Source organism: Clinocottus analis, unplaced genomic scaffold, assembly GCF_023055335.1.
Source record: "Clinocottus analis isolate CAN_PGR_092001 unplaced genomic scaffold, fCliAna1.0.p SCAF_17, whole genome shotgun sequence".
In the NCBI taxonomy this organism is placed as follows: domain Eukaryota; kingdom Metazoa; phylum Chordata; class Actinopteri; order Perciformes; family Cottidae; genus Clinocottus; species Clinocottus analis.
Genome location: NW_027175898.1, coordinates 13611371 through 13634929, shown reverse-complemented (window position 1 = coordinate 13634929; position 23559 = coordinate 13611371). Strand labels below are relative to the sequence as shown.

Sequence of the window (23559 nt, the reverse complement as noted above, 5' to 3'; positions counted from 1 at the left end):
AAGAATGAGAAGATTAGTTTACTACACAGCTGCGTTTGAAGTTTCCCTTTAAGAGACACAATTAGGAGGGGAAAATTTGCAGTGGTTTAGCGTGCTATTAAAGGCATACATCTGGGCAATTAAAAAAAAGAGGTGTTCAGAATTGTGTCATAAAAGTTAACAGGTCTGCACTGCTCAACACAACTCTCATCACCGCACACTTCTGTTCCGCCTCTCGCCATGTGCCTCGGCTCTGCTTTTTCTGAGCACTTACAGAACAGCCCAACTATGCGTCTCACCTCCACGGGTTCAGTAATCGTGAACATGAAGCAGACAGACGCACCTGGTTTGTCATCAGGCCCGTGGACGCGGTTTGCAAATGCTTTGTTTTTTTACTGTGTAAAAGTTTCGGTCGCTCCGGTTCACCGGTGTCGAGGCTTTAGTGGCACTTAAGCCTCACTGTGCCGTAATTACTGGTGGAGGGTAAACTTGGTGTATTCTTGTCTTTGATTTGTGCCAGGCTGCCCGGAGGGGAAGAAAGTGGAGTTCATTACAAGCTTGTTAGATGCCCTCACTACAGACATGGTGCAGGCCATAAACTCACCAGCCCCCTCCGGTGGTGGGAGGTAAGTAATGTCGAAGACCCAAGAGTACTCTACCTGATCAGGATACCTCATGGCTGATCTTTCATGGGAAACTTCCTCCTCTTCTGCTTGTTTTTCTCAAATTATCTCTCCCTCTGGTTTTCTGAAGTGAACACTAATATTTTATCTCTGACATAAACACATCTTGGCACAGACACAGACAAGGTTTTGAGCTCACATTCTGTCAACGCTAGAGCTTAAGACACCGACGGGACTGGAGGGCATTTGGGATTAAAGCTGGTGTATTCTGTAACGTGGAATACGTCATGTAATGTCCCCCTGTGTTGTAATAAAACATGACCGCCTGAGGTGTCCGGATTAACATCTTTTATTGCACAAAAGACATTTTGATTTCATTAGAAATCAACCAAATGGACCGATCTTGTTTGAGTGAAGTGATGCCAAATAGCTGTGTCATACAGAATTAAGTTTATCATCTTATATGCAAATCAACGTGTTAGTCTTTTGTATTTCATGGTTTTTTTGTGCATGTATTGCTTTTTGTGTTATTGCTATGAATATTGATAAAAGAAGAAGGTATTTCTACATTTAAACTAGATTTTTATTAAGCTACTTTCCTTTATGCCAAGTGTCGAAACATACATGTTCTAACTCCCATCTGTGCCTTCAATCCTCACCAGGTTTGTTGAGCCTGATCCCAGTCACACTTTAGAGGAGCGGGTGGTGCACTGGTACTTCGCCCAGCTGGACAACAACGGCAGCCACGACATCAACAAGAAGGAACTCAAGCCGTTTAAGAGATACCTGAAGAAGAAAGCCAAACCCAAGAAATGCGCCCGCAAGTTCACCGACTACTGTGACCTGAATAAGGACAAAGCCATTTCCCTGCCGGAGCTGAAAGGCTGTCTTGGCGTCAGCAAGGAGGGTAAGAGGATAAGGAGCCGCGGGTTGAGAGTGGGATGGCAGGGTCATAGACTCGGGTCATGACCCCGGTATGAACCTCAGGCCAGCTGGGGGGAATCTGCATCGAGTCTTGTCCTCCGACAACTTATGCCATTTGGCGTGCAGTTTCACAGCTACTTTATTGAAAATAAAATGAATTAATTATCTTATAGACATGTCAAATTGAGGATTTACGGCAGGGGGGGGGAAAGGTACTGGGTTGTGTGTCCATTTTCCATGTGTTTTTTAGTATTTTTGTATAAACAGAACCATTTTGATTTGTTCCCAATAGATCTTTACTAATGATTTCATCCTGTCGTAGTTTTAAAAGAGTACGGATGTTTGAAGTAACTGCCGTGCATGTGACAACCAGATGTTGTGGCTGTCTAAATAAGGTGCACGTCGTGACGAATGTATAGACCAGGCTAACGTGCTCGTGGATCCAGACTCATCACTACTCATCATACACACGGGTCCTAATAGAGGTCATTAACAAAGCAGCTCCCGGTGAGGAGCTTTCTATTCACGACAGAAAAAAGACTGAAAGTGGCACGTTTCAGCTGTGCATACGATTTAAAAAGTCATGAACAAATAATCCGGTGTGTTTAAAGTGTACTGCAATTATTTCGTTTCATGGTATATTTGAAGTTTCAGTAAATTGAGAACAAGAAATCCACCTCCATCGAGTTCACTATTTGTTTTTTTTTCTCTTTTGCAGGTAGCTCAACAACTAGTGGCAACCAAGGGTCAAGGCAAGGGACAAAATTGTTCAGTAAGGCAAACTAATACGCTGTCACTAACTCTGACTGCTTCTGGCTTTGAGAGCTGTACTGTAGCTGTTTTATTGTGTAATCCATTAACATTCACATTGGTGAAAAGCATCAGTCTGGAGTAGATACAGATAGTTAACACTGGCAGCATTTAATGTAGAAAGCTGTATGTGAGTAAAGTTTGAGGTGTATGTTCTTGTGTACTTGTGTGTGGATGTGCAGCAATGTGTGTGTGTGTGTGGTTAAGATTGTGTATTGTCATCTGTATTTTAAGTCCAATTCTCATTGAGTCAATTATTTTGTCTGTAAAATTCGGAAAAAAAGTGAAAATGCCCATAATAATTTGCTGAAGACCCTCAAAATATTTTTGAATCACTCCGAAACCAAATTATATTTTGTTTTCTATCATATAAGATAAAGAAAAGCAGCTGATCATCACATTTCAGAATCTGAAATCAGACAATGTTTGTCCCTTTTGCCTTAAAATTATACTTTGATGAAAAATAAATTGTCCAAAAAAAGTCAATTAATGCCAATAGAGGTAGTTGGAAAGAACTATGACACTTTTGTTGTGTGACATGATTGTCGTTCTATCGTCGTTCTGTATCCTCTCTCTCTCTCTCTGTTGAGTAATTATTAGTGCGCTGAGGTCATGCGTTTACCCTGGCGCTGCCCCGCCTCGCCTGGAGAACAGTGGCTCGCAGCGGGCATCACGTCAGGCCTCTCGGACCCCGGGCGCCGCTGCCAGGGAAAACAGCCCCGGTGTCGCGGGAGCAGAGGAGGAAGCTCTCACCTTCACGCTTAAGAGCCGGAGGCAAATGGCCTGACAGCTTTATGCAGCTCCTCATGCTGCCACTCAGAGCTGGTGGCGATTGCGGAGAGAGTGAGGTATGCGCACAGAGTGAGGGGAGACGGAACCGGAGTCTGTAAGAACATATGGCGGCGTTCTGCCTCGACTAAGATAGACGGCTATTGTTCAGGTATGCCTCGCTGATCCTAAATGGCCTGGATCGCTTTAAGACAAGCTGCCTCCGCCAGACATTAAATCAAATCATGCTCCGTCGCAGGCTTGGATCGTCACTGGAGTGTTGTGGGACATATTTACAGTTTGCAGTACGCGCTGAAGGATTGCGAGTATGTGGGGCAGAGTGGAGCACATCTGCGTGAGGCTCCTCGCTCTCGACGCGTTGGCAACGGCAAAAGAAAAACATCTGAATACCTTGTGTGGGTTTTGGAAGGTCCGCAGTGGGTGGCATCCATCCTCCGGAGGGACTGATGTCCTTATTAGAGACGAGATGTGAAAACAGAAGCACAGGGCAGGGCAGCAGGTCTGGTATTGTGTCGCCATCGCTGTAATGAACAAAACAACAACAAAAACGTGTCACTGGTAAACTTCACTGTTCAGCCGAGTTCATGGTGTTCTTCTCAAACCGCTTAAATCCATTTAGCCCAACATTAACGTGCTTTTGAGTAAGAGTAAAGTAAAACACATGCGGGTGTGCATGTACTGATGCTCGCACGCACAAGAACACACCAAGCATGCACAGTTAGGAGATTTTCGGGGACTTATTGCGAGATGTGTGGGCTCTCGTTGGAGCAGTCGTGTATTTTTTCCGCTAAATACAGAAACGTCAGCGCTAAAAGTGATCATGTTGCATCGAGGACAGTGATGGGTCAACACCCTTCTTGGAGGATAAAAAACGATATTCTTAAACTTCAAGGTTTGTTGAATTTGTGATACAAAGGTAGTTCGTAAGATTCATTTATTCCGGGAGTCTCACAATCTCTTTCCAAAGACTCTTGAGAACCATTTACTTCCATACTACAGTCAACACAAAATGATCTTCAAAAAATGAAAAGCTATCCTTATTTTGATTTCATTAAGCACTGATGACTCGGAGGTAACATGAGGACTATCGCCACCTCGTCACAGAAAGCTGCTCGGGGCTGATTTCACCTGACAACAGGACATTTTAAAGAGTCACGAGGGCAGATGGTGTTATTGTCAAACTGCTCTCCTCTCCTGCTCTCTCGTCTCTTCCTCTCCCGTTTGTCCCGGCTGTGTCCGTCATCGGGCGGGAATGAAAGGAGGGCATTATGAGGCAGGCCTGGCACCGGGGCCGCGGGATCATGAGAGCGCCCGGAGCCCCGTCCTCTCAGCGCCAACAGCGCTCGCTCCACAGCGCTCGCGTTTTAATGAGCGTGACATCAGCCCGACACACTGTACTGCGCTGGAGGTAGCGGAGAGGACTGTGACAGCTCGGCGAGCTTCGTTTTGCTCGCCGGCGCAAAAATAATCCTGAGCCGACGGTAAACTGAGGCCTGTGTTTTTCCTTAGCCAGGTTACTCCCCCCCCAACCGGTTGCCACCATGTACAGGTATACCATGATTCCCAGCTCTTGAGCCAAGCGTCTTTATCAGCTGGTCCCAGGTGAGGCGAGGCGATTCCCCGCTAGACGGGATCTGCTTTCAGCTCTTTATCACAAGCGGGGCCAAGGTGTCCGGGGAGAGGCCGGCGGAGCTTTGTGTTGGTAATGGCACAGACAGTGTCCTCAGTGACTGGGAGTGGAGGAGGGAGAGAGAGGACCCAGTCGCTGCTCTGGAGCCCCGTAATTGCAAAGCCGATACATCTGCGCTACTGCGGCTCAACCGTCCGACAACAACAACGACATTTATCTGAGCCGGGGAGAGGCATGACATCACCGGAGAGAGGGATCAGGAAATATCGCGGAGCCGAATAGTTTAAGAGTTAGAATGCGTCCCTGATGCTGCCAAAGGAAAAGGGTTTATTGACACCGAATGGAGAAAGTTTTGTTATTGAGTTGCACGTCGTTGCTTTAATGGTTATTGAAAAAGTCATGAACACCGCAGAAGTCAAATAACAGCTGGTCAAAATCTTTGGAGCTAAACTATGTTAACATTCAAGTATCTCTCCATGACTCCTTTACATCCTGCAGTGTTTTCACCTAAATTCATCTTCTAACTTTCTGAAAGATCCCACTCTCTTTAGATAGTTTGCCGTAACTGCTTTAGTGGTGGCCGGTCATTTAAGCCACATCCTTTCTTGTTGGTTTGTGTTTAAAACAAAGACAGAAAGTGTTTTATGATTCATTGTTGTGTTGTCGTACCAGACAATAACAAAAACTGACATTTATTCCCATAAAAATGTCACAACTAAAAAACTACAAACAGACATCTGGATCCCACTAGTCATGGGGGAAATAGGTGGCCCTTGCATTTATTTCATACACTTAAAGTAAAGGTGAAAGCACTCACGACAGGACTCCTGTGGAAGATAATCTGTGATTTATGGAGCGCTGGAGATATTGTGACGCTTTTAAGTTTGGACCAAATCTTTGACTGAGGAGCAAATGGATCATCTGAGAGCTGAAGCTGGACTAAGATAACCGGCACTGACAGAAAGTGCACCTGCACACCCGCCCCCACCCACTCGCCCTCTCACCCCAACCCCCCAACAACCTCCCCCGCCCACGGGCTGCTCGCTCGCTCACTCACACACAACCACATGGCGGCCAGCAGAGAGCCCACACACACACGCAGCATGTATACACATACCTGCATATAGTTATAACATATAGATAGATGGAAAGTTGTACACAAATACACACACAAACCCATTTTGATGACAGCAATATGCAAGGCACACACATACAAACACACACAACCTCCCTCACTCACAGGCTGAGCTCTCACGGGCCTCTGACAGCCATCTGTAAGCAATCTAAGCTCTTTGCCCATCTCCTCTTCTCCCAGGCCTCTCCTCTCTCTTTCTCTCTCTCCCCCATCTGATTGATGAGTGAGCAGTCCATCCCTTGTGCAGAGCACTGACTGTCCCAAGCAACACACACGCACACACACAAACTTCAGAGAATTTGAGTTATAGCTCGGTTGTCACACAGCGTCAGCACATGTGATGCTACATTGGTGTGTGTAGCACAGCTGCTTAGCATTCAAACCTTATTCAGTAACCACGACTTTATCCTATAGAAATGATTTTTTTTTTGTTAACTCAAGAAAAAAAGCTGGTTTAAAAGACTTAACTAGATTTAACTTCACACATATTTTACAGCCGGTAACTGAAATCGGTGAATAAAAATGCAAAATTGATAAACATGCACATTTATCTTTGCTACCGATCTGCTTAACACACGCAGAGACACAACATGCATCACTAGTGAAAAAGATTTTGAATCAAACTATATCGGGTGTGTGTGTCTGTGTGTGTGTGTGTGTGTGTGTGTGTAGTGGAGCGAGGTCAATGTCTTGTCACGCAGCAGCTTTGTTTGACTGCATCTGGATGACGAAACACTAAAACCTCTTTCTTGTCCGTCTGTCTTTCTGTTCCCAGTAGGTCGTCTGGTGTGAGGAGAGAAGGATCCAGAAGCTGAGACGAGAGCAGAGGGCACAGAGGGAAGGCATCTGTACGCTTGCTGACAAGGAAAGAGAAAGATGGAGCAGAAAAATTAAGAAGTTCCTGAGTTTAAAAACAAAAAAATCGTGAAAAGAAAACGAAGCGGCGCCAAAATATTTGCACTTTCTCCTCCCAATGTTTGACATTCTATCTGTTTGTACGTGTTTTTTTTTCCTTTGTTTTCTTTTCCTTGAAGTGACTGCAAAGGTCTAGACAAGAATGAGAATATATTTGTAAAGAGATCACCACTGGAAGATGTGTACGATACCACATTTCCCCTCGTGTTTTAGCTGTTGTGATCCACTCTGTCCTCGCATCGCAGGAACAGACACTAACACACATTTTGTGGCTACTAAATTAGACTTACATTTCCCCTGTTACACATAGGAGCCCACATACCACCCTGTGGTAAGTCACTAAAGAGTAGCTTACAGTCAAATGCAGGGAAAAATGTTACTTGATACTCAAAAGGCGGAGCTATGACAATGTAGGTTTGAACCAATGTGACCGCGAAATCTAATTCATCATCGCAGCATCAGCTGATGAATCCCCTTTGCACTGCACAGAACTCTCTAGACACGTTAACATTGTGGCTTTAGAGTCACTTCTTTGTGAACAATGTGGTCTGGTTTTTGTTCAGTCCATACAGTACCAGTGTTGGGAACCGCGCGTTTACCACCCGGTTACCGATGCAAGTCCATCACGTTGTTTCTAGTTTCTAGTTTTCCTCAGTTATCAGCGCGTTGTCCATCACAAGATGCCTTGAGGTTTTCATTGTTTTTTCTACTTTTGTATAAAGTTTGTGCTAACAGAAATAATTTTAGATAAGAAAAAAAAAGAAAAAAAAACACTGCAAAAAGCTAACAGTAACCGATTGTGGAACACGTGTAGCAGCTGTCAGTAATAACAAAGGTAATAAGAGTACTTTTAAAGTCATGGCCCTCCCCCTTCCTCCCAATACTGGTACAGAATATACACAGCAGTCTCAGCAGTATACTAACTAGCTGGATACAGTAGGTGGAACACTGTCGCACGTGGCAGTATGAACATATTAAAGCTGCATTAATCATATATTTTTTAAATCACAACCCTGAACTATATTTGCCTCGAGAGTTGGATATATATATTGGCTTTCAGTAATCGGCTGAGTCCATCGACCAGTCGGTTCTTTTCAAGAATCTCTGCCTCCTCAAGAATTCAACCCGGTTAATAATAAATACATATCTGTAAAGCGTAATGTTTCAGTAACATCACTAGTGTAGCCCAATATTTAGCTCTCGTTTTAGCTCCACCAAAAACATCTGGTTCTTTAGCTGCTGAACGCCGCACTATGTTCACCAGCTAGTATTTGCTAGTTAGCTAATTGCTAACTAGCTAACACTTGTCTGGTGTTTGGTGCTGAGCAGGTCGCACATAGTCCAGTTGGCTTGATGAGACCAAACTATATAGTAAATGTGTCATAAATACGATGAGTTGAGAGGAATTAATTAAAAAAAATTAAATAAATAAGAGAAAAGGGAGGCAGAGTTTCATGGTAATTTCGTCGTATGAGAAACCTGAAGGGTATCAGATGTGATGTTGATATCTAAAATAAAAGAAATTAATGCAGCTTTAGGTTCAAACCACAATCAAGGCATGTTGGTTTATAACTTTTGTTTCAATGTGTTATTTCATGTGGCCAACTAGCCACCCTACCGAGTTAATAATGCATTATTCAGTTTCTGCACAATCAAACCGCTAAAAAGTATTTTCAGTGTGTTAATGTTTTTTTTCACAAAGCATTTGGTGGTCATGGGTTCATAGGGTTTCTACTGGCTACCTTTACAAGTTACAATAACATCAACACAGCTCTGACAAAGACCCCCTGGTGGGGATTTTATTTTTCCCAATCAGATTACAGTCCAGAGAATGACGTTTGAATATTCGTATTAGTACCAGGAAAAAGAGGTGGCACAGATGACGAAAGCCAACCAGTAAACGGAGAAAGATGTTTACACGGCTCGGTATCCCGGTAATATCAGCTCATTTCACCCGTCATACTCACGTTTATTCCAGTCATTGTAAACAAGATGTGGCATTTACACATGCCAGTTCCTAAAATAAATATTTGAGCCTCCCCAGTAATTTCGGAGTACATTTTGTGTATGTAAACACACGTATTGTCTGTCCTCCATCAGTTGATGTCAGTCCTGCTCTGTGAAACACTTACACACATACCTGGAGCTTTGCCACCTAATGCAAGACAATGCAGCAAGTCTCTTTAAAGACCCACAAGGGTCTCAGACGGAGAAGGAAAAGACCCGATGAACAAGTTTTGGAACGACCGTATTATTTCTTCCTCACATTTGGGAACAATTGAGTTTTAAATTGGAGAATCATGAGTTTGCTATTGTGGTCTGAATACTTGTGCATTTGTTTGGAGTTGTGTATTTCTTATATTCTCTGCAGGCTCATAAACACGAGACAAAAAGGGCCCCATTGTAAATATGTACAATAACCTTTGTTTGTTTGTTTGATTTACTAAATTTCATTATGGAGTCTATTGGTGTGTTCACTTACTCACTGCCATTCTGACATACACGCATGTGTATTATTCTCTCTTTGTTTACATCAGGTCAAACAACAGGCTGTTACAGTAGCTAATTCACAGTGAAATGCTTAGACTGGGCTGCATGCTATAAGCTCTGAGCACTGTTTATTTTATCTGCGGCGGGGTTATTTGACTATTTCAGCTCGTGTTTTACGACTCCTGTCATCACTATACGCGGGCAAGAATGTATACAGTATCTATCTGGTGGTTAATCCACTACAATCACAAGTCCAGTCGCGTCTAATTTGAAGTGGGCGGTTGTGCCAAGAAGGAGAAAAGAAACGTCTCTCTCAGACGGCTGTGCAGTCTCTCCTGAGTGCCTGCTTCAGGCCCGGCTTGAACACTGGGGCTTGTGTGTCTGCTGAAGTGCTTCCAGACGCCGCGGAGCTGCAGATCACATGAGAGATCTAAAACCAAGCGAACAGGCTAGTAATCACCGCTAATCACAATGGGGGAGGTATAGCGAGGGAGGCTTACAGACGACTGTCAGTCCGACGGGGCGAAGCCAAGATTGTCTCGCTGCTCACCGGCAACTTTTCCACCGCGAGAGCCCCGATTGAGACCATCTCAATGTGTTTTGACAATATTTCTTATTCGTGGCTGAAGAAACTAGATCTGTTGGGAAACAAAACACCGAGACGTGTTGTCTTTGGGTGAAATTGGTAAATGATGTGGTTTGAGGTGCAGATGTTTGGCGAAGCGACTGAAAACAAAAAAATACTTTTCCACTTTAATATCAGCCTTATTTCCTGAGTTATGTGAACCTGTGTCACAATAGTTTCACACGAGACTAAACAATAGACAGGAACAAGATGAAAAAGAGCTGATTTTTTGGAGGTGGAAACTAAACGAAGTGCATCTTGGCACACAGCAGTGGCTTACACCTGGGTTGTATCACTTTTTGGGGTAGATTGTGTTTTTCCCCACCTGAGCAGACATAAATTTAAAGCGGCCTTAATGAGAAAAAGGCCTGTAGATGCCCTAAATTCAGGACAGCTGAGACACAAACCCGTTATTTCTACTACCTAAAGCGGCAATTATCCATATTTAACAAATAATAATATGAAAACTAATGTTAAAGGTGTCCCCTCAACTTTATGGAGGTTCTTAGTGAGTTCCAGCTGTAATTTTACGGTTTTGGATCACTCTCACCACTCTCAAAGACTCATTTTTGGACACAGCAGGCAGCTGCTCTTTTAGACAAAGTTAGTAACCCGGTTAACATGGTGGAGCGTCAAGCAGATAAAGAGACAGATGTTTTCTATCTGGAGTTGGTAGAGACCAAAACCAGAGCTAAGAGAGATGATATACCATCACACCCTTTCACCTGATGGATGTGTCGGTGTTGATAACCTACAGAGCTAAACTTGGAAAAAAGTTTGGAAATATATATCAATCGTTTGTCTTTATCCAGAGGGTATAAAAGTGTATATATCATAGAGCAACCATGCACCATTTTGCTAGCATGTAACAGTTTTGGCTCAAGTAAAAAAAAAAGAATCATGAAATAAGTTCAGAAGGATTTTTCTTGTCCAGTCCTGATACTGTTCGATACCACATCTACTCAAACTAGGCTCAGTTTAGACCCATTTAGGCATCTAGAGCTGGAGCAGAGGACAAGATCTCTATGGGGGGGAGGAGTTAAATACTGCCCCCTAATGGTGAAGATGGTTTACTGCAGACTGCAACTTCCCATATTGAACCCTGTTAGCCATGTATGCACACACACACACACACACACACACACACACACACACACACACACACACACACACACACACACACACACACACACACACACACACACACACACACACACACAGGCCTATTACAGATCATCAGCCACACCAATTAAACCCAATAGACTGCCAACACTTATTTTTAAAGAAAGTTTTTTGTCCTGCAACTTTCTTTAATGGGTTCTCAGATGCCACTACTGGCAGGTGATATTGCAAAAGAAAATGCTTACGGTGGTGGTTCATTGTTGCTTCATAAATGACGAAGAGTCATTTTCAATCCTTTTTTGACGGATAAAACTTGACTACACAGATGCGCTCTGTTTGGCCTCATGATTTGTGTGCACTAGAGATCCTCTGATTTAGGGATGAGACTTCAAAGGTGGGGATGTTGTCAGTGCATGATGGGAGGCGAAGGGCTTTGGGTTGAGGTCGCTGGTGATGGGGTTGGTTTGGAATCGGGTGGGGAGAGAGAGAAGGGAGGGGGGGTTGTATCACAGATGAAATTGGATCCAAGAGGCAGCTGCAGTACATCTGTCTTGTACTGACACATGTGGCATTTGACTTCCAGTGTGAAGTTCAAAAGAGTTTCGTAATGACGCAGCTGCTTAGGGATGTATGTGTGTTTTAGAGTGTGTGTGCGTGTGTGTGATTTCTCCTTTGTTGAAGGTGGGGGGGGGGGGCGGGTTGCCAAAAGGGTTTCATAGGTGAGGACTGGAATTTGAGGTTTTAGAAGGGACGTGTGGGCAGTACAGGTGCTGCATGATATACACTAATCCAGCATGTCTACAACAACAGAGGTCCAGTCTCCTTTCACGAAACATCTTAATAAACAAAATAGGGAAATATAGGACATCTTATCTCATCTCATCCACGTAGAGGCCAATACCACATGTTTTAGTAGTGATAAGCCATTTTATGTACTTTTTTCTCTCTCTTTCGTGTGCATTGAAACACTTAGAAACAGATCAAACACCATTACAGGTAATTACAGAGGGCAATTGGTCTGTGTGATAGCTTAACATTAGCGGTGGGGGGATGACGTTGCACGCTGCTCGCCATTTGTGCCTGATGGCCTCTGTTCCTGCAGCAGCACCTGCCCGGCAGGGTCAGTGGGGGTCGCCTGCCAGGAGGCCAGGGCTCAGGGGTCAGAGGTCATGTTCCAGACAGGCGTATCCACACGCTGATTGAGAACTCAGCTGCAGGAACAAAGCTCGCAGGTGGACGACGCATTTTGCCCCCCGCCCCTCCAACGCTAATTATTCTTTCCTTTTTTTTGTGCACTGCAGATTTGTGTTAAATACAGTCCTGTTGATCCTGTTGCATCGGGGTGGCTTTGTGGTTAGATTCCCATCGCAAATAAGGAATGAAAGCAAGGGTGCAAACACGTTCGGTTCGAAATCCAAGTTTGCTTTCAGTCAAATTAATTTACTTGTCGGGGGATTTGAAAGCACAATATCGTCTATTCTCTGAGGTCTGAAAGTAAATCACAAAAGGGTACACAAGTAAAGAACATGAGATGTGTAATTTTTGAATTCGATGACATCTGTCAGCAGTGTGGAAAGTTGCTATCCGTAATTTACAGTGTTAATAAGAAATAAAGATTTTTAAAAATGGGAAACGCGCACTGTTTTATAAACTTTAATGGAAGGTCTTTTTTCCGTTTGCAACACAACACAAGTATTTCACATGTGAGTCAGTGCTGCGCAGGTTTTTCTGTGGATTGGAGTTATCTGCTTTTCATCACCTCCGGGCCTCCAGGGCCCACTTAATATTTATTTGGACATATTTCACTTAAGCTTTACGATAAAAGATCATTTTCCTGCACAAATGATGTGGTTTGCGGTGAGGTCGGGAAATGTTTCCTCGCCCCCAACATTGTGATTATGTTCATCCTTCGTCATTCGTTTATATATTTGGCTCGTGCAACTCGGCAGCGAAAAGCAGTTACTGCTTATCTGGAAGCAGGTATGCGTTCATCTATCATGAACCTGTATTTTACTAGTGGAAAAGCCTCACGTGCACATTTACAGAGAGATGTGTTTGCGCATACTTGTAAACAAAACAAAAAACAGGTTACTAGATGAGATCCTCACTGATCCATGGAAGGAAACGAACAAAGAAACACAGGAACGATGCAATTCCTCAGCTGAAACTAAAGCAGGGAAACCATTAAACGGAGGTAATACGCTTGTCATGCAAGTACGATTTTAAGTTCTCCATGACATCATAGGTGGGAAACACAAGGACGATTACACATCGCCCCATACCATATATGGATATGGCATTAAAATAACACGCAAACACAAAATGTAAGCACAGATGATTGCCCTGACTATAATGAACATGACTTATGAGATTATCTATAAGTAATTAAAACACGTCGGGCTTAGATGGCTTCAGGCCTCAAAAGCTCCATCGCTTGCCCTCGTGGGAAGCTCTTTTATCAGGATCAGTCTGGTTTTTGGGAGATTACTCTCTAATGTGGGCCTTTTGCTGCCGTCACAGCTCCAGGACGGATGCATCCAGAGCTTCAGGCTGACGGGGAGCGCTTTTCAGACAATATTTAAGAGGAGGACATGTACTTCTTCCTGGTACTGACTGTTAAATACTTGAGGCCCTGAATTGTCACAGCATTGTGTGATGGGTGTTGCTCGTTAAGAGACTATCCATGAACGCAGCACACAGTCTATCTGCCTCCGTCAGCTAATCTTGACCCACAATGTGCAAATCAAGCAACGCTGCTGTTGACTTTTATCTCCGTTGTTACCGTTTAAATTTCCCGAAAGAAATAAATCATTATCATTGTATTACATAGCAAGTAGTCTTCCAATTCTATTCAGGAGTGTAACTAATCCAATTATCAATTAATCCAAGTTAAATATTTTTGGATCGTGGGAAGAAGCCGGAGAAAACCCACACAGACACGGGAAGGACACACAAACTCCACACGGTCCTGATTAATAAATAAAGAAATGGTTCGATCTTAAAATCATTTTCTTCCTGGATCCCAGAAAGACATATGGAGATGTAAGGTCATCAGACACTCTGGGAATTTTCCATTTCAATGGACATCATCGGGACAACTTTACCCACAACGTGTCACACGTGCGCGCACACGCACGCAAACACACACAAGCTAAAGCACGTGGCTGTGTGATGGCCAAAATGTCAACTCAGTTGCCTTTTGGTTCTGACCCCGGAACAGTTGCGCTGTTTCCAACGGAGTCAATGTGAGGGTTTGGGTTCAGCAGGGAAACTGATCCTCTGTCAGTTGAAGCTCAGGACGTCGATCAGCTGGTCCATGAGAACCAGAGGAGGCCCGCGGCTGCCTTTCTGTCAGGCCTGCCCCAAATTCACCAGCTGGGTGCGATTTCATCACTGGTTTGTGTGTGTGTGCACAGTTTTTAGTAGTGGTGTGTTCATTTCACACGGTCATATCTGAAACTCAGGAATAAAGACGGGCTCAACATACGACACTCGGGAACAGCGGTGAGTTTATTAGACGTAGATGTTAATATACACATTGATATAGACCTGCATGCAGCAAGCAACAGTCAATAACCTGTCTATGAAAGGTAACTATATATTAACGTGAGGATTTTACTGACGCTGCTGTCGAGGGACAGTAGTAGAAAACGTTTGCATTGTTTTAGAATCCAATATGTGTATTGTTAATGTCAGAGTCCAAAAGTTATATTAATATTTTTACGGGATTTTTAATTTTCTTTTGTATTTTCTTCAAGCCTCTGCTTTTCTCAACAGTCTGATTTAATTTCTCCGCACGCAATATCTCTTGACATCCCTTCCTGTGTTGTAGCATTCAGGTCCAAAACATCTCTGTTTTGATTTAATGCTGATAGATTATAGTAGTATATATTTTAAAAAAAAGTTTTATTGAAAATAACGATAAAAAACATATTTGTCCATAAGTAAAAGTGTTCGAGAAAAATATTTAATAAAATGTGTAATTTAGTCTCATTTCTAGTTTATCACATGTCAGCATATGGGAATGATAATTTGTGTTTTTCACAGCAGCGAGAGTGAGACGTAGATACATCTTAGATACCCACGTCTTAAAAGGAGTGAAACCCCGTCTCACCCGAACAAATGGCGTCGCAGGAGGTTAGTTTGTTTTAACCCTTTTAACTGCAAAATGGACAGAAGGAGCACAAGCTCACACATGTGGTAATTAAAACTCTGTACATGTTGCCGGTGTGTGAAAATGCCGCGGTTCCTGCCATCCTTGACCTTCACAGAGGAGTCAGACGGTTGCTTTTGCTTGTGGAACCCTGCAGGGTCACTGGGCTCAGGTCACACTTATTTAAACATGGACTGTCTGTTTGTCCAGAGTAACAGTTTAGTTCTGCAAATAAAAAGTATGAAAAAGTGGAACTCTCAGGGCAACTCTTTCAGAAATAAATTAAAAAGGAGTTACCTGAAATGTTGGAAAGCATTGTAGCCCTTTAAGCCCTCACCCTACCTTTAACCCTATTTATTGTTGGAGTTTTGTTCAGAGGTTGTACATGGGGATTATATATTATTATACCCCTGATTTTTATGTTTAATTTTATACCTAACATGTTTTTGGGGGATTTATATTGTGGGGTTTTTTCTTGATTTGTACCTGATACAGCAGGATCAGCTAATTAGGGGACACTAGGGCTCAACAGCCATGAAAAGAAATGTGTTTAAGTAAAAAAAAAAATTAAAAAAAAAAGGTAAAGAAATAAATGCCACTCACTTGATTGCTCCAGAGCCCTCTGACAGCCACACTCCTGACCTCCATCCTGGCAGCGGTGCTCGGCTCCCTGCAGATTGGCTACCACACGGGCAACGTCAACGCTCCAGCCAAGGTGAGCAGGACACACGGGAACTGAGGGGGAAGATACAAGGACATGATGCCGACACCTAAAGACGGCTTCATATTCGTCATGCTAATTTAGCTTTAGAATTTGCTTTGTAAATACACTGCTGGTCAAGATGCATTGAGAAAAGGAATATAGAAGAATATTGTTTCCCAACAAAGAAACACAAAAAAATACACTACACGCTACTAGTATATGGAGAAAGGTCACAAAATGTAGTCTTTTAACAAAAAATAAAAAAAAAACAAGCTCAGAAAAAAAGAAGAAGCCAAAAAACACATCACATTGACCCTGGACAACCAAGTCCAACAGAATCCTGGAAAACCATCTGATCGTCAAGCGAATATCTTACAGCCTCAATAAAACACTAAATAAACCCAACGGGCCCTGAAACTCTCTGGCTCCGCTTCAGGTCTGGCAGGGTTTTGCTATTTCACAGGTAGACGCCACTACATGTTTGCAAGTGATTCAACATTTGAATTCCTCGCAACGCTGAGCCAGCAAAAATATTTTGCCTGGAATCGTTACGATACTGACAGTAAAAAGTGACTTGAAATTGGTGTTGTATGATTGGTACAGTACATCACAGGCAACAAGTCATGTTTCAAATAAGTTGTACCCGGTTTAATGTTCAACAATAAAACCCTACAGTCTGTTTTTTTTTTTCTCTCTCCTTTTGCTTGACGTTTAGATCATCGAGGAGTTTTTCAACCACACCTGGAGAGTCAGGCACAACCAGACGATGCCAGATCACAGCCTGACGCTGCTGTGGTCACTCTCCGTCAGCATTAAAGACTTTGGAGCCTTGCTGGGATCGCTGGGAGTCAAATACCTCGCAGATTCTTATGGAAGGTTAAAAAAAATACTAATTTGAAAAACTCCCATAACTTCAATCGGGTCTTTGAACTTCTCTCGCCTTCCCCTCCAGACGAAACTCCGTCCTGATAGTGAACTGTGTCTCTATTGTGGGAGCGTGCCTGATGTCTGCCTCCAAAGCCAGCCAGTCCTTCGAGGTCCTCATCCTGGGGCGGCTGGTGTTCGGCCTCTTCTGCGGCCTGGTGATGAGTCTCAATCCGCTCTACATCCAGGAGGTGTCCCCCACGAACCTGAGGGGCGCCTTCGCTACACTCAACCAGGTGTCCTTTGCCACGGGCATCCTGTTGGGCATGGTGAGGACAGCGCCGGACGTCTTCGGTTTTGACTGGAAAAGTTGTACGAGATTGACGTTTACCTTCTGGGTGCTTGATGTTGCGACCCATCCTGTATTTTTTTTAGGGAGTTTAGTCTGGAATATTTTTAATGGTGCCGACAAGGCTAGACAGCTACATTGTGTGGATCTCAAAGTTGTTTTCTGATCTAAAAAGCTTTTCATTTTGTCTCTATAAGGTCATGTCCCATAACAATGACATCATGTTTTGGTGCTGAGCTGTGATTAACCACCTTCTGTATACAGCAGTGGTTATGTAGGTTGGTGTTGATACCAAAAGATTAGTTTCAGTTCTTGATTTTGAGTCAAGATCTTCCCAGAAAAAGAAATTCCAATCTGTTTCCAATGTTTACAACTGACACGGTAAAACTTTATCATATATAGACGATGGGCAAGAGCAAAGTAACCATGAATATTCAGGAAAAAAATTGTGGGAATGCAGCTGTATTGTGATAATTTCGATAATAGATAATGACACATATTCAGTTGCACACATGTTTTTATAGATCCTGCTTGGATTTATAAATCGGCTTCAGTAAAAAGTACAGCGTAAAGCCTTCAACCATCTGTCTGCTACAGGTGGCTGGTCTGGAGACAGTGCTGGGTACGGAGCATTACTGGGCCATGATGCTGTCCCTGTCCGTCATCCCGGCCCTGACGCAGTACCTGGTCCTGCCTTTCTGCCCCGAGAGCCCTCGCTACCTGCTCATCAACCGGGGAGAGGAGAGCAAAGCCGAGGCTGGTGGGTCCCACTTTTTAGGCATTTTATTTTAGCCGTTAAGCTGGAGTTACATCACAGAGATATCCGATTAGAGAGAGCCCGACGAGCTGAAGAACTTTTATTATCAGCTTTTTAGATTCAGGGCTGACATCCAGGAATCAGAGACATGCTTTTAAAGCACTCTAGCCCTCTCGGCTTTGTGGACACAACAGCTTCTTTACAAAAAAAAAAGAAGAAATGTGCTTTTAAACCCTGCAGCTCTGCTGAGGCTGAGAGGACGCTCAGACAAGGTGTTCGCTGAGCTGGAAGAGATGAAGGAGGAGGCCGCCCACACTCAGACCGGCGTCACCATCCACGAGTTCTTCAAGAAGCGCCGATACAAGCAGCCCATCATCATCGTCCTCGTCATCAACTTGGGCAGCCAGCTGTCTGGATTCAATGCGGTCAGCCTCATAGAAAAACGTATCTGCGATTTGAAGGCTTCTAAAACTCCTTTGTTCATCTATTTGTATGGCTTCGCAGTCTTATGAATGTTTCCCCTGCGGCGTTGTAGTATTTGTTCCAGTACATTATTCAGGGCTCAGCTGTGGGGCAGTGTGTCAGCACAATACCCAGAGACGTCCCAGTAACCCAGAAATCTAAAAGCGGGCGCGTGCTCTTTTCTTTTCCAGATCATAAATTATTCCACCACGATGTTCCAGGCCAAGTTTGATGAGGCCAAATACCTGACTCTGGGCGTGGGGGCCGTCAACGTGACCTTCACTTTGGTGGCCGTGAGTACAGAATCCTGTGGTCAAATCACGAGTTGAGGAACAGTATGCTATATGTCAAGATGTTTTTTTTTTACCAGCTGCTGAATATAAATAAACCCACCACGCAACGCTGAGAAAACGAGGGCTGTCATGTTTTGTAGATTTTGCCACAAATTGAACCAAAATCTTGGTTAACAGATGTCAAAAAACAGTCAGTGAGCTGAGTCACCGCTGTGATGGATTTCTTTTTTTTTCCCCTTTTAAGTTCTTCCTGATGGAAAGGGCCGGGAGGAGGAAACTGCTCCTGACTGGTTTCATCTCCATAGCAGTGTGTAACTTACTCATGACCATAGTGGATTCTGTCCTGGTAAGTTCATCTTAGTACAATGTTAGTTTTTTTTTGCTCCAGTATTTGATTTGACAAACATATATATTTGAGATAAAAAAGTTTTTAACTCAAGTCTCTGTTGCACAAAACCTTTCAGGCTAAAACACTGATACTGTACCCGTTTTTTGCACACACATTTCAACACACGTCAACCCTAAAACTCGCAATGAGCCGCCTGTACGTCCACACTTCAACAACAAACGTGTCTATCCTCCACGCAGCACCTGGTCCCAGAGCTGCGGAGCCTGCAGGTCCTGCTGGTTTTCTGCCTGATCTCGGCCTACGAACTGGGCCCCGGCCCCATCTCGTGGTTCATCGCTGCCGAGCTGTTCGACCAGCCGAGCAGACCCACCGCGATGGCCTTCACCAGCATGCTCAACTGGGGAGGGAAGTTTCTTCTGGCGCTCCTCTTTCCTCCATTGCTGGTGGGTTTACGTCACGTCGCCTGCCTGCGTGCCGTATGACCGAGTTATGACCGATTTCTTGCTTGCCTGTGGGAGTTCCCTTACACCTTAGAGACATGACCGTTAAATACAAGCCATAAATCTGTTCGGTCCATTATGTAAAAAACGTATACTGTAAAACAGACATGAGTCAGAATCTTAAATATGTATAAATCTGTTTCTAACTCCTTCAACATCAGGTTGAAATAATAGTAATTAAATTAAGCGTTATCCAGGGAAACATCTGTTTGTTATAGTGCTGCAGAGATGGCAGCCAACCTGAAACTAAGACCGAGGAACAAAATCAAACAATCGTTCTGGTTCTATACTTTCTTGCGTAAATCACTTTTTTTTTCATGTGTTCTTCGCGCGTGTGTGTGGTTGTGTGGTTGTGTGAGACCACTCTTGCTAAAATACAGATCAAGAAACCAGATGAAAATAACACCCGTCTGTCTGTCTCCCCTACACCCACATACACACACACACACACACACACACACACACACACAGAAAATCTGCGGCACGTACGTCTACCTCCTCTTCATGGCCGTGGCTCTGGTCGCCTTCGCCTTCACCTGGATTCGCCTCCCGGAGACAAAAGGACGCACCTTCGATGACATCGCAGAGGAGTTCAGAGGAGCGGAGGGCATCCCCCTGCACAATAAGACTGGATTCAACACTTTCCCCTGAGCGACCTTTCAACCTGGTCAAAGTCGTGCTGTTGAAAAAAGGAATTTCACCCAAATTACAGAGAGAGAAAAAAATCCCCCAAATATCGTCAGTACATAACCAGATCTTTTGGTTGTATTTACTTAAGTTTTGAGCGGAAAAAAAAAAAACTTATTCTCAAGTCTCCCTGTCAGCAGTTTCTGTTCAGAAGAACCTAAAATAATTTGGGAGTAACAACAGACGTCTTGAAAAACTGAACCAGAAAATTAAAACAAACATTGTTCTGATTATAGAATTAGAATTGAAAAGTGTAAACTGATTGATATTTATAAAAGTGTATATGTTTTGAGGCATTGTTTAGTTATTTTGTAAAGAGATGGGGCCGTTTGAGTGGTGGATGATACTTTCAAATTTTATTTTAATTTTTTTTTAAAGGGAAGAAAGTCTGTAAAACCAATCATTAAACTATTGTTAGTCACAAAGAGCATAGTGACACACTGCAGACCACAAAGTCACAGAAGACTTTGATACAATTCTCATGTTTGTTTGTATCACCACCACTTGATGTCAATGTCATTTGTGTAAATAAACATACTGTTAAATCATGTTGGTCAAGATCTTCATTCCCTTAGCTGAGGTGTTGACACAGACTGTGGTTCAACTAAGATTATTTAAACGTTATAATTGTTGTAATTTTGTGATTGTTGTTTTGAGTGATCTCACCAGGTTCAGGAGGTTAAATGTCAGTGTATTTCAAATGAATTACATTAAGTGGAATTATACAGTCCCACCAGTCTTTACTTGAATATGCGTTTACAGCAGCCGTCCAGCTTATTATTGGTCTGTGAAATCTCACATATCTCTGAACTGTGTACAGGAGTGAGATGTCTGTGAAAACAAACCGCAGCTGAGTGAGGAAATATTTCATCCAGTATGATCTACAGTGACTCGCAGGAACCACAGAAGAAGAGGAGCCACGAGTTTAGAGGACAAGTTTGGGTTTGAAAACAGCGGGGATCAGGATTAAATTTGCATGAAAAGGAAAATGTACCAGTTCATTCTGAAGTCAGCGTTAAATAACACGTGTTAAGATTTGAGTCGGTCTGAATTCTCAGATTTCTGTCTCTCTGTATGTATGAAAACGGTGCCATCTACTGGACAAAGCTTCACTGGAGATATTAATTAAGTAGTCTAAAAGAGCAACATTTTGCGCTTCATTCCATCCACTTGAGTCTCCAAAACAACTCTAACTTCACAAATATGCATTTTGTTGCTGTGTTGAACGACTCAGAGAAAGAAGACAATCATTTTGATATAGTTTTGTATATCGTTGTGAAAAAGGAAGCACATGGACAACATTTCACTCATCTGATCTTCATCGGCTTCCAATGATGAGACCTATGAGAACATCAAATCTTTAAACTCAGGGTCCTTTTCTCATGGACTTCTGTACATTTGGACTAAATTTGGGTCTAAATCAGAGGTGTCTAACATACGGCCCAATGGCCAAAACCGGCCCGCCAAAGAGTCCAATCCAGCCCATTGGGTGACTGCAAAGTGTGAAAATCGCAGAGAAGTCAATAATATCAAGTCATAGTATTTGTAAATATCTGTGAAATGGAAAGAGAAAAGAAACTATATATAAGCCTTTAACTGAGGCAGCTAACAGTATTGTTCACACCAGCAGGAGGCAACAAACCTCAACACAATATATTAAAATATCATCCACTTCCATTAAATATGCAAGAAACCGCTAATCCCTCCCTGCTGAGAGCTACGACGTCGACCTCTCTCTGACAACAGCGTTCATCAAACTGAAACAGTGACGCCTTCTCGTCGACAGATCCTGAGCTGTCGGGTCAGGACAGCTGATCGAGGAGCATCGACTCTAAAGTTCTTTAACATGATATTCGTAGTCTTGATATGCTATTTTCTTCATCTGCCGGGACATAATGGTGAGAAGCACGTGAATATTTCGGAGAGAGTCAGTAACTTCAATATTTAAAAGCTTGTCTGTTTTTTTCTCCCCCTCGCAGGCGCCTCTCACACCAAAAATGTCGTCCAAACTCCTCCTTTCATCATTAAGAGAACTGGTGAATCGTTTGCCAGTGAGATCAGCTGTTCACACAGCATAACAAATTATGATGTAATTCTCTGGTACAAAAAAGGAGAAGAAGAGCGGGGAGCTCTGAAGCTCCTGGGCTATATGAATCTCAACTTCCAGTACCCCGAGGACGACGTGAAAGAAAAGATCAGCTTTGAGGGAGACGGCCGTAAACAATCACGCCTCAACATTTCTGATCTTGCGGTAAATGACAGCGGTGTGTATTTCTGTGCTGCCAGTCGGCACAGTGCTGCACATTCCCCTCAAGTCAGTACAAAAACTCTCCTTCATCTGGCAGACAAACGGCATGTTGAGCCTCTTGAACACCTGCAGACATCTAAACCAAGCCTTTGTTGATTCTATCTACGGTTTTGCCATAACGACGTTAGCTTCTCGCTCTGACGCCACGCTTTGTGTTACGTTCTGTATGAAATGAAGATTGTTTTAGAAACGAACATGGTTGTGAACTTTACTCATTAACTAAAGGAACGAGTTACAAGACCAGTGAATCGTTTCAGGTTCAAATAATAATAAAGAAACATACTCGTCATGGACGTCAAAGTCTGACTTGGTCACGTTATCGTTTCATAAAGAAAAAACGTCTTTAAACGTCTTTAAATGTGTTAGATAACATCCTCAAATCTGGCCTCTTTGTTTTGTCAGTGTCACTGATCTTAATACAGGTAATGTACGGTGGAGTGATGACCTGAAGGGGGACCTCCAGTACCACTTGTACGACACCTTGAGTGTAGATATGTACACAGCAGCTCATGAGGTCACATCTCACCACGCAGTAACACTCTCACCAGCAGCTCTTTGTCACGCCCCACTTTGGAAGAAAAAAAATCTTCATGCTTTTATGAACATTTTTATTGAAATAACTTTTTGTGACTCCTCCATCTGTGCTTTTTCAAATAATAGAATAAAGAACATTGCAATCCCTTTCACATTAATTTATCTGTGTACTTTGTACTTTTGTTCTATGTGAAGTTCTCATGTAGCACACAGGAAAAGTGGTCGTCCTAAAACCCTAAGATCCCGGTTTTCCCCCATTGTTTGTACGTTGAAGTGTCCTTGAGCAAGACACTGAACCTGCAGTTGCTCCTCAAGCCCTTCATAGCAGCCCACTGCTCCTTAATTACTTTGGAGGGGGTACAATGCAGAGAATAATCTCCCCACTGTGGGATTAATAAAGGATTGTAAAAGTTTGAGCTAGCCAAAAACCCCAGTACGCTGTAAACACAACTGTTACATTGATCTCATGCACAGTAGGGGGACCTCGAGGACCACGAATACTCCCGGTGACACTTTGATTCACCACGTGGGCTGTGATACAGCAGCTAACGGGATCAG

At 43.2% G+C, this 23559-nt stretch overlaps 3 protein-coding genes across 8 annotated transcripts in view; 2 read left to right on the top strand and 1 right to left on the bottom strand.

Annotated features, from left to right (window-relative positions):
• Positions 1–11123, top strand: part of smoc1 (SPARC related modular calcium binding 1) — a 41696-nt gene extending 30573 nt beyond the window's left edge. For 2 of the 5 annotated variants that reach the window (XM_068579710.1, XM_068579706.1), the window contains exons 11-14: positions 500–605; positions 1265–1509; positions 2245–2278; positions 6666–11123. In XM_068579710.1, coding sequence (XP_068435811.1) covers positions 500–605; positions 1265–1509; positions 2245–2278; positions 6666–6705 — 425 coding nt within the window. In that variant the 3' untranslated portion in view covers positions 6706–11123. Of the gene's footprint in view, positions 1–499; positions 606–1264; positions 1510–2244; positions 2299–6665 lie in introns of all 5 variants that reach the window. The other 3 variants (XM_068579708.1, XM_068579709.1, XM_068579707.1) reach the window with 3 other exon arrangements.
• The window catches only part of ccdc177 (coiled-coil domain containing 177), an 88352-nt gene that overhangs the window by 44677 nt on the left and 20116 nt on the right, over positions 1–23559 (bottom strand). Inside the window, exons 3-5 of one of the 2 annotated variants that reach the window (XM_068579703.1) lie at positions 19962–20087; positions 15799–15930; positions 3516–3646 (exon numbers count right to left, since the gene is read on the bottom strand). In XM_068579703.1, the coding sequence (XP_068435804.1) occupies positions 3516–3644 (129 nt within the window). In that variant the 5' untranslated portion in view covers positions 3645–3646; positions 15799–15930; positions 19962–20087. The remainder of the gene's footprint in view (positions 1–3515; positions 3647–15798; positions 15931–19961; positions 20088–23559) is intronic. The other variant, XM_068579702.1, reaches the window with a different exon arrangement.
• LOC137787359 (solute carrier family 2, facilitated glucose transporter member 1) lies at positions 15165–20123 on the top strand. The gene is made up of 10 exons (XM_068579712.1): positions 15165–15179; positions 15812–15910; positions 16614–16774; positions 16851–17091; positions 17709–17871; positions 18109–18293; positions 18522–18623; positions 18868–18969; positions 19212–19415; positions 19944–20123. Exons 1-10 carry the CDS (start codon positions 15165–15167, stop codon positions 20121–20123), a joined length of 1452 nt encoding a protein of 483 aa, XP_068435813.1.

Excerpts from the sequence above, each read along its gene's own strand:
- LOC137787359 (XM_068579712.1), top strand. Across the intron at positions 16,775-16,850 it reads CTCGCAGATTCTTATGGAAG|ACGAAACTCCGTCCTGATAG; the intron begins GTTAAAAAAAAT and ends CTTCCCCTCCAG. Across the intron at positions 17,872-18,108 it reads GGAGAGCAAAGCCGAGGCTG|CTCTGCTGAGGCTGAGAGGA; the intron begins GTGGGTCCCACT and ends TAAACCCTGCAG.